At 41.3% G+C, this 10000-nt stretch overlaps 1 protein-coding gene and 1 long non-coding RNA gene across 2 annotated transcripts in view; both read right to left on the bottom strand.

Annotated features, from left to right (window-relative positions):
* LOC116067628 overlaps positions 1-456 on the bottom strand; it is a 6065-nt gene extending 5609 nt beyond the window's left edge. The window contains exon 1 of the long non-coding RNA XR_004109271.1: positions 444-456. This is a non-coding gene — a long non-coding RNA (uncharacterized LOC116067628). The remainder of the gene's footprint in view (positions 1-443) is intronic.
* A 3011-nt stretch (positions 457-3467) lies between these two features.
* Positions 3468-6509, bottom strand: LOC116067629 (forkhead box protein G1-like). Its single transcript, XM_031324100.2, has one exon. It carries the CDS (start codon positions 5873-5875, stop codon positions 4661-4663), a length of 1215 nt encoding a protein of 404 aa, XP_031179960.1. The 5' UTR covers positions 5876-6509; the 3' UTR covers positions 3468-4660.
* Positions 6510-10000: the final 3491 nt, after the last annotated feature.

The raw sequence follows: 10000 nt of genomic DNA, 5'->3' as shown, positions 1-10000 counted from the left end.
ATCTAAATGCCATTTGTTAAATGTATTTGTGTCAAAATGACATATAAACATCTTTTCCTATTCTATTTTGTCTGGAAACGCTTCCAACACGCTTGTGTGTCGCGTGAAAAATAGGCGTCGGATCTATTTCTAGCGTGCACGTGTTTTCGGCGCCTGAGACGTGTGCGTCACGCAGCCAGTGTGCACGCTCTAAGCTGTTACCATGGGAGCCGAAATAAAAACGGACACGTCACGCAGCTGATACAGCCAGTGTGCAGGAGGCCTGAGAGACGTCTGTGTGTTAACGGTCGTGTGAGTGAATATTTTAACGGAAAACGTCCGTCGAACGAGATTCATTTTATTTTTTAGTTTTTTTACATTTTGAATACCGTACTCTGTGCTGCGATAACCTCTGTCGGCAGCGGAGGGTTTGGGCGGTTAGAGCCCACGTTGTCGCCGTTTACCGACATTTTGGAGAGAAAAATAATTCTCAAATTTTGGGGCGTTTTTTGTCGACATTTTGCCTGTTTTTATACCACCGTTTTTGCTGCTTATTTCGACCTTTTTGACACTTTTTACAACGTTTTTAGTGATTATATATTCATTTTTTTTACCCTCTTTGGCGCTTTTTTCCGATGTTTTTGCTTATTATTATTATTATTATTATTATTATTATTATTATTATTACAGCATTTGTGTATTTTATCTGTAGCTACAAACATCATTTCTAGTTTTTTATTCACGGGACAAAGTCCGGCTAATGAGCTGCCCAAACTTTTTCTGTTACTTTACGGATTTATTTCTTAGAGTGTAGAATTACTTGTTTTTGTATTCCCAATAAATCCTGTTATATAGCCTAATATTGCATAAATATATAGCCTAATATTGCATATATATATAGCCTAATATTGACACATTTATGATACTGTAAATAACAATTAGAAGTTACTCGTGTGGACACAAATCACAAATTCTGCATGGTTTTGAGCCCAAAAATTCAACATAACTTAATTTCAGTTATATCTTGACAGACTGCAGCCTGCCCAGTACTTTAAACCGTTAAAAATACATTTTTAAAGGAGCAATACAACCCATAAAAAGTGATCGCAGCCGCTACTTTGTCCGTAAAAGGTTATTTATTATTATCTCTGCCTCAAAATGATTTAATTTAAAGAATGGGTCTTATATATCTGACAGATTCTAGCTGTTGACATAATTTTTTTAAAGGAGCAGTGCATCCAGTAACTCGCAGGTTTCCAAAGGAAGTTGTGGATGTATAATCTCGTGTTGTCTGTCCGTCGATCGACCGTGCAACTTTTCAGTTGTCTTTTTCGACACTTTTGTCACTATTCCTGATGTTTTTGTCGATTTCTTTGCGCTTTATTTGATATTTTTGTGGGGTTTTTTTCCACGTTTTTGATTTTTTTTCCAACATTTTTGTCACTTTTTTCAGCGTTCTTTTAGCAATTATTTTTTTCAAATGCAATAAAATTAAATAAAACCCCCAAATTCAATGAAAGTAGTGAACTGATTATGTATTTTACTTGTGAGGAGCGTCGTACGGAACCATCCACGTTATTTTTTTTGGACAATTTTGTTGAACGAAATCCAAATTTTTGGATCCAAACTTTTTGAAAATGGGTCAAATTTAAGGGTTGAACACGCAAAACAGAAATCAGTTTTTGGGATGATCACCGACACCGGTTACTCAAACTGGCTGATTTCAGCCTCTACACCAGAGGTGCCCAAATTCTTTCATATGAAGGGCCAAAATGTATCTGGATGGAAGGCCACGGGCCAAAATTAAATGTTGATGTTGAAGAATACCGTAATTCTTGCCATTCTCCATAGATAAAAACGTATGTATTTAATTTAAATGGGAAGTTTACCAGCACGGTGCATTACATTGCTGTTAAACTCAGATTACGTACTTCTTAACTGCACAAAATGTGCGTTTCGTAGTCATTACTTTTAAAATAAGAGGAGAATAAGCATGAGCATGTCAAATATATGGCGGGCCAAAACAAAGAGAGCACGTCAACTTGGCCCGCGGGCCCCAAATTGGGCGGCTTTGCTCTAAACTGTAAGAAATAAATCGGTAAAATAAGAGAAAAAGTTCTGGCGGCTCATTATCTGGACTTTGTCCTGTAATTTAAAGAAACGGAAACTATGTGTGTAGCTGCAGTTAAAATACTCTTTGTGTTTGGCCCAACATATATAATACTATAATATAGTATAATACTCACATAGAAAGATGTTCTGCTAGTAAACATCTGAAAACATTAAAATGTAACGTTAACTCTCCTGTCCTCGGGTCAAATTTAACCCATTTTCAAAAAGTTTCTATATCAGAAATTTGGGTTTCTTTCAACCAAATTTTTAAAAACAAATAACGTTGATGGTTCCGTACAATGCTCTTCACAAGTTAAATAAATGATCAGTTCAATACTTTTATTAAATTTGGGTGTTTTATTCAATTTTATAGCATTTGAAAAAATAATTGATAAAAGAACGCTGAAAAAAAAGTGACAAAAATTTCGGAAAAACTTCTTTAAACGTGGGGGGCAAAAACATCAAAACAATTGACAAAACAACATTGGAAGTAGTGACAAATACACTTGGATAAAAGTGACAAAAAAAGCCATTTTAATTTTAAATTTTGACCGAGAAAAACAAAAAGGTGCATGGTCGACAGGAACAACACGAGGGTCAAAAATGTCGGAAAAAACACGCCCAAAAATGACAAAAAATTCAAAAAGACTTCGTAAAAAGTGACAAACTTTGGGGGAAAAAAAGAGCTCATTACTCTGATTTTGTAAACATTTAAAAAAACATAAATGGTGTGTGTAGCTACAATTAAAATACTCAATATTTTCTGTGCGGCCTTTTTTATAAAAAAGCAAATTAATAAATAAAAAGATTTTAGATAAATAGAAGTGAAGGTGTGTGATTTTTACATATAAAATAGCTTTTTCTTCTTCCTAATAAATCATATTATAAAGCCTAATTTGGTATAAATATCGACATATTCATGATACTGTGGATGGAGAAACATTTTGAACAGTACTGGCTCATTTTCAGGCACTGGTTTAAGATTATTTTGTCAAACTTTGATTTGAAATGAATTTTCATGGTTGGTAAAAAAAAAAAATGGAAATACGAGTTTTTCGCCTGACTCTGTGTGTGTGTGTGTGTGTGTGTGTGTGTGTGTGTGTGTGTGTGTGTGTGTGTGTGTGTGTGTGTGTCTTTCAGGGGCCTGTTGTTTTTTTAGGAGCCGCTGGGTTTGTTTCCTCCCCAAAATAAATTATTAAAGACTGCAGAAAAAAAAAAAAAAAAAAAACCCAGTTCCAGCGCACAGAGGCCTCCATCCTCCACCGGTCACTTTAGAACTTTCCCCCCGGAAATCGGAGCCGATCAGCGGCGTCATTACAAACGCTACGACGGCGGCTGAACGGTTGTTGTTGGGTTTTTTTTTTTTTTTTTTTTAAATTAGGCTTGGTAGTTTTTACGACTGCTTTTAGCGCACATGCGCAGGAGTTTTTACGCACACACACACACACACACACACACACACACACACACACACACACACACACACACACACACACACACACACATACACACACATTCAAAACCGAAATCAATTGATGTGAAGACGACAATCTGGGCTTTTGAACAAAACCAAAAAAAAAACGTACAAAAACGTGTTGTTTTGCATAATTGTAGGCTACATAAGAAGAGTTCTTTTCCAAAAAGCATTTCTATCCGTTTTATGTATTTATTTATTTGGATTTAAAGGGGCAGTTCAAGACATTTGGAAGCAGTTTGAAGGCAGCAGTGAGGATATTATTATAGCTTTACTACAGCGCTGACACGTTTTGGATATCATTATTTTTGGAAGGAAACTCTTCGCGCAGAGCAGTTTTTTTTTTTTTTTTTTAAATTATTGTCGTTCACGCTTTCATTATTATTATTATTCGGGCTGTCCGGGGTCAAACCTGAGTAGAGATATGATTTATAGGCTTATTCTTCCTCTCAAACCCCTGATTGTTTCTAAATTTTAAGGCTTTATTTATTCATTATTTCCTTTTCCTCCCAAAAAAAAAGAGAGAAAAGGAAAAGTTTTGATTGTCTTTTTTTGTCCTTGATTGTCTCAAAAAAATTCATAAATAATAATAATAATAATAATTAACCCTGTTTGTCTTATTCCCCACTCCCTCCCCCCTTTTCCTCAATACTGATAAGCTTACACTGACAAATAGAATTTAAATACATTTTACAATAAATACAAAACATAAATTAAAGACTCAAGAAAGAAAAGTACTGAAAATATTTGTACAAGATATAAATAGCTTGAAATATACTTAGAGTTACCTTTGGCAAGTCTAGTTTATACAGTTGTACAACCCGCCGGTAACCAAAAGTTAGTCCCTTTGTTATTTTTTTTGTTTAAACCAAAAGTGAAAATGAAATCAAAATAAACCCCCTTGCTCTTCGGGTGGGGCAGAATATGGCCAAAAAGTTTCACTTCATATATATATATATTTTTTGCAATCAATGTTTTGATATTTACCACTTATTATTTGCCCCTTTAACATGACGTCTTTGTGCGTCCGCGTCCCGGTGCCATGCGCGGTAAAAAAAAAAAAAAAAAAAGGTGATGGTGATGAGGGTGCAGAGTTCAGTTTAGGAAAGCGTTTGGAGTCACCCTCTTTTGATGGGACAGCACCCCGGGGAAGCCCGCGGACACGCCCGGGGAGAAGGCCGGTAGGGAGCTGTTTCTGAGGGAGTCCGACAGCAGGCTCTGCGGGGAGCTGCTGGCCGCGAGGCTGCCGAAACCCTGCGCGCTCTGCTGGAGATGTGGCGGCGGCGGTCCTCCTCCCGGCGGCCCCTGCGCTCCTGCATGCTGGTTCCCTGAGACAAAATACCCGGCTGTCTGTCCGGAGAGCAGCCCGACCGGCGACCCACTCATCCCGTAACTGTTCGACAACGAGCCGCCGAGGATGGAGCGCCCCAGCTCCCCGTTGCTCAGCTGCTCCACCGCCGGCAGCAGCGACCCGTACCCGGCTGCCTGGTTCAAAAACCCGGGCGAGGATCCGTTGTAGTGCGGGTGATGATGGTGGTGGTGGTGCAGGGAGAGGAAGGGTGAGATCTGCCAGTAGAGCGGGTTGTTCGCCCGCTCGTTAATCCCCAGGCCGAGCGGAGCGAAGCGCAGCCCGCGTTTCATCGCCAGTTTGCCCCTGGAGGTGGCGGAGCGCCTGCGCAGCTTCCCCGTCGTCCCCCCGATGAAAACATCATCGCTGCTCGGGTCCAGCATCCAGTAGTTGCCCTTCCCCGGGTCGTCGTAGTGCCGGGGAACCTTCACGAAGCACTTATTGAGGCTCAGGTTGTGCCGGATGGAGTTCTGCCAGCCCTGCTTGTGCTCCCGGTAGTACGGGAAGTTTTTCATGATGAACTCGTAGATGCCGTTGAGCGTGAGCCTCTTCTCGGGGCTCTGCCGGATGGCCATCATGATGAGAGCGTTGTAGCTGAAAGGAGGCTTGTCGTATTTCCCGTTTTTCGCGCTGTTGGCTTTCTGCTCCGGCGCAGCCTTATTGGCGCCGTCCCCTCCATCTCCTTCGCCTTCTACCTCTCCGCCCTCCTCCTCCTCTTCCCCCGGTTTCTCTGGGTCCAGAGCCGCAGCCGTGGAGTCCACCTCCGCTGGATCCAGCGACTTCTCAGAGTCGGAGCCCGGGGAGGGAGAGAAGGTCCCCGGGATGCCGACAACCGCGGCGGCAGCGGCGGCTGCAGCGGCCACGGAATCCGGTCTGTCGCACTTTGAGGGCAGCAGGAGGCTCTTGATACTGAAGGAGGAGGACCGGTGAACGATCGGCGGGTCTTTTACATCCTCCATCATGCCCGGTGGCGGGTCTGTCTCCCAAAAACAACGAGGAATAAATAATAATAATAATGATAATAAAAAAAATAATAACAACAAGAAGTCCAAGCTAGTCCACCTCCGTTATCCAGACTGGAAACGAAAAGAGAGACAGAGAGAGGAGAGAGAGAAAGGAGGGTCAGGATGAGAGATGCATGGACGGAGGAGTAGAGAGAGAGAGAGAGAGAGAGAGAGAGAGAGAGAGAGAGAGAGAGAGAGAGAGAGAGAGAGAGAGAGAGAGAGGCTTGGATGTAGAGAAATTAGTAATTAAGGAGGTTCCGTCTCGCAGAGGAGGAGCTTTTCCAAAGATTTTGTCAACAATTCCTCTTTTCTTTCTGCTTCTTCTTCCTCTCTCTGCGTCTGTGAACGGAGCCTCCAACCTTTAATGTCTCCACCGACACAAACCTGACATTGTTATCTGCTCTCTTTAATCTCTCTCTCTCTCTCCTCTCGCTCTCTCTCTCTCTCGGTATTTACGCGCGTACACCTCTCCCTAAATTCGTCCATGTAATTGCGCCGTGCGTCATGCGCCCTCCTCTCTGTGCATGTGTGCGTAAAATCCCCAATCCTCGCTTGTGCGTAAAAGCGCATATCGGTTTGTCTAGTGTGTGCCCTCGCCGCCTGTGCGTGCGTGCGTGAGTGCGTGTGCGTAAATGCGCACAGGCGGCGAGGCCAGGCTTTGTTTTCTCAGCGACAGTAATGGTTCGAATTCATGTCAGCAAACACAGCGCGTGCACGGTCGCTGTGCGTTCATGTGTGCGTTTTTTTTTGGGTGGGGGGGGGAGAGGAAGAGGAGGTGAAGCACTGGGCCATTGTCTACTTACACACACACACACACACACACACACACACACACACACACACAGAGCCCAGAGGCTTTGGGTCTGTCTCTGTAACCAGAGTGCCTCCTGTTGGCAGCAGTCAGTACTGCAGCACAAACTGTTTATTTTCTTCTTTTCTCACTGGTGTATGGAAACAGATAATAATAATAATAATAATAATAATAATAATAATAATAATAATAATAATAATAATAATAATAATAAAATAGTTATAATAATTATAGATACACCCAGGGCCTGAAGGTGTGTGTGCATGTGTCTGTGTGTGTGTGTGTGTGTCTGTGTGCGTGTGTCTGTGTGTGTGTGTCTGTGTGTGTGTGTGTGTGTCTGTGTGTGTCTGTGTGCATGTGTCTGTGTGTGTGTGTGTGTGTGTGCATGTGCGTGTGCGTGTGTGTGTCTGTGTGTGTGTGTGTGTGTGTGCGTGTCTGTGTGTGTGTGTGTGTGTGTGTGTGTGTGTGTGTGTGTGTGTGTGTATGCGTGTGTGTGCGTGTCTGTGTGTGTGTGTGTGTCTGTGTGTATATGCGTGTGTGTGCGTGTCTGTGTGCGTGTCTGTGTGTGTGTGTGTGTGTGTGTGTGTGTGTGTGTGTGTGTGTGTGTGCGTGCGTGTGTGTGTCTGTGTGCGTGTCTGTGTGTGTTTATCTGTGTGTGTGTGTGCGTGCGTGCGTGTCTGTGTGTGTGTGTGTGTGTGTGTGTGTATGTCCAACAGCCATTTTTTATTATAAATGTGCCTCAATGTCTTCTACTTTTCTTTGAATCATCCTCATCTTTTTGTCGGTTATCTCAACACAAAGTGTCCGTATGTTCCGTGTATTTTCTTTGTGTATGAGGTTTCGATAAGTTGTCTTATGTCTTAGTTCACAGTGTCAGGCTGCTTATTCATTTCTCTATTTATTACTGAGGCTAACTTATCTGGAACGTGCCTAATCTGTTATCTATTATCTGTAATGTGCATTATCTACTGCTTGGACTTTTTCACTTCTTACTTTACTTATTTGTTTGTTTTTACATTTTTAGTGTTTGTTGTATTTTTTAATACTTAGGGAGTACCAACGTCTTTGTTGTAATACTGTCTGACAGCGGGGCAATGACATTAAATCTTCTTGTGTCTTATGTCTTTGACATAAAGTCAGTAAAAGGGAAACATTGACCTTAACCCTCCTGTTGTCCTCGCGTCCAATTTGACCCGTTTACAAAAACTTTCTGTATCAGAACTATGACAAACGAACGTTGAAAAAAGTGACAAATTTTGGAAAAATCGACAAAAAGGTTTTTTTTTAAACGCTGAAAAAAGTGACCAAAAAGAATCTGAAAAAGTGACAAAATAAACATCACCAAAGGTGACACAAACTTGTGGCCGGTTAGCTCAGTTGGTAGAGCGGGCGCACATATGCAGAGGTTTAATCCTCGACGCAGAAGGTCCAGGGTTAGAGTCCCATGGTTTTCCTGCATGTCTTCCCCTCCTCTCTCTCTCCCCTCTTTCATATCTCAGCTTTCCTAGCAAATAAAGGCAGGAATGCCCCCAAAAAATTGGAAAAAGCGACAAAGAACTTGTTAAGAAATTGACAAAAACGTAATTTAAAAAACGCCAATAAAGTGACAAAAAAATTGGAAAAAAGTAACACAAAAATTTGAATAAAATCAACAAAAAAAAATGTTTAAATTTCGACCCAGAAAAACACAAAGCTGCATGGTCGACGGGGAAAACGACAGGAGGGTTAAAATACAAAAACCTTGAAGTTAAACTAGAGAATGTAATTTCTGAAGTAATAGCGGTGTGAATGCTGTATGCTGAAAGGCTGACACTACCCAGAATGTATGAAAGAGGATGAACATCTTAAAGTGTGATTGGTGTTTCTTGGGGAATGACTGCATGAATAGATAGCAGTTGAAAATGGATGAATTTGTGTCAAATTTGAAAATTCTGGGCGCCCAGATAGCTCAGTTGGTAGAGCAGGCGCCCATATATAGAAGTTTACTCTTCAGCGCAGCGGGCCCGGGTTCAACTCCGACCTGCGGCCCTTTGCTGCACGTCATTCCCCCTCTCTCTCTCTCTCTCTCTCCCCTTTCATTTCTTCAGCTGTCCTGTCAATAAAGGCCTAAAAATGCCCAAAAAAGTATCTTAAAATAAAAATTGAAATTTCTGTCCATTCACTTGAATGGGGGACAATTTCCCCGAAAACGTTGAATATTTCAAAAATTATGAAAGTTATGAAATTTTGTATAGAAGCAGGAATGTCCTATTCGTGCTGAAGGTTTTGGGGAAGGGGATGTAGGGTATATGTCCCGTCCCCCCCAATATTTAAGAAGAAGTAGATTTCTTCACCCTTAAAAAATATGAAAGACAACCCACTCCCAATAAAGAGGTAAAAATACCGGTTTGGGGGACTCAAAACATGTACGGAAACCAAGATCTGTGTCTACTTTTGCAACATTTAAACAAGGGGGTCAGCGTCTCCTCAAAACCCGAATCTCCTATGGCGCCATTTTGATGCTACCAAGCCATCACCTCCCGTTAGCATCCCATTGACTGCCATTCATTTTGACGTCACTTTGACAGAGAATAACTTTACATCTGAAGAGTTTAAAGACTCTATTTGTCCGTTGTTTATTTCTAAAGAAACACGACAATGTATAAAAGGCTCCATTACCTTGTACCTCACGTTATGGCTCCGTAGCAGACGTTTTTATAAAAATAGGCTAACGATTGGGTCATAACCACGAGACTTACTGTCTCATAGTAGAGGAATTACCGTATAGTACAGGAGAAGCTCTCAGGCAGTTTGGACTTCCATTAGCTGTTTAAGTTTAATTACTAATGTTAACTATCATTTTAGTGATCAATAATTAGCCTGTGTCTATGTTATCTCCTTACATATACCTACGCTCTCCGTCTCTGCTAGATTGGGAATGATTGAGATTTCTCTTGGCACAGCTACCAGAAGACTTCCAACTTTCAGACAGGTTGCTCACGTCACATCTACGTCTTCAAGCTCAGTTGGAGGCTGCTCAGTAACGCTCAGCCATCACCGGGAAAGATCTTCTAATATCCTTCACTGGTCTCCGTCCAGAGACCTACTGGTCCATTATATATACTATATAATGCATTTAAAGAAATTAAATAAAATTGGCATTTTAAATGTCTTTTATGTGGATTTAAACTTTGGAGCTTCTGGCTTTAACACGGTCTTCTCATTCTCTCATAGATGTCTTGATGAGATGTACATAATACCTAAAAAAAAAATAAACGTTGAAAATAAAAGAT

This window comes from Sander lucioperca, chromosome 15 (assembly GCF_008315115.2).
Source record: "Sander lucioperca isolate FBNREF2018 chromosome 15, SLUC_FBN_1.2, whole genome shotgun sequence".
NCBI classification, from domain to species: Eukaryota; Metazoa; Chordata; class Actinopteri; order Perciformes; family Percidae; genus Sander; species Sander lucioperca.
Note: the sequence above shows the minus strand (reverse complement) of the source record. Positions and strands in the feature narration are given on the sequence as shown.

What these genes read in the sequence shown, in the direction of transcription:
- LOC116067629 (XM_031324100.2), bottom strand. Translation starts at nt 5,875, where the DNA reads ATGATGGAGGATGTAAAAGACCCGCCGATCGTTCACCGGTCCTCCTCC.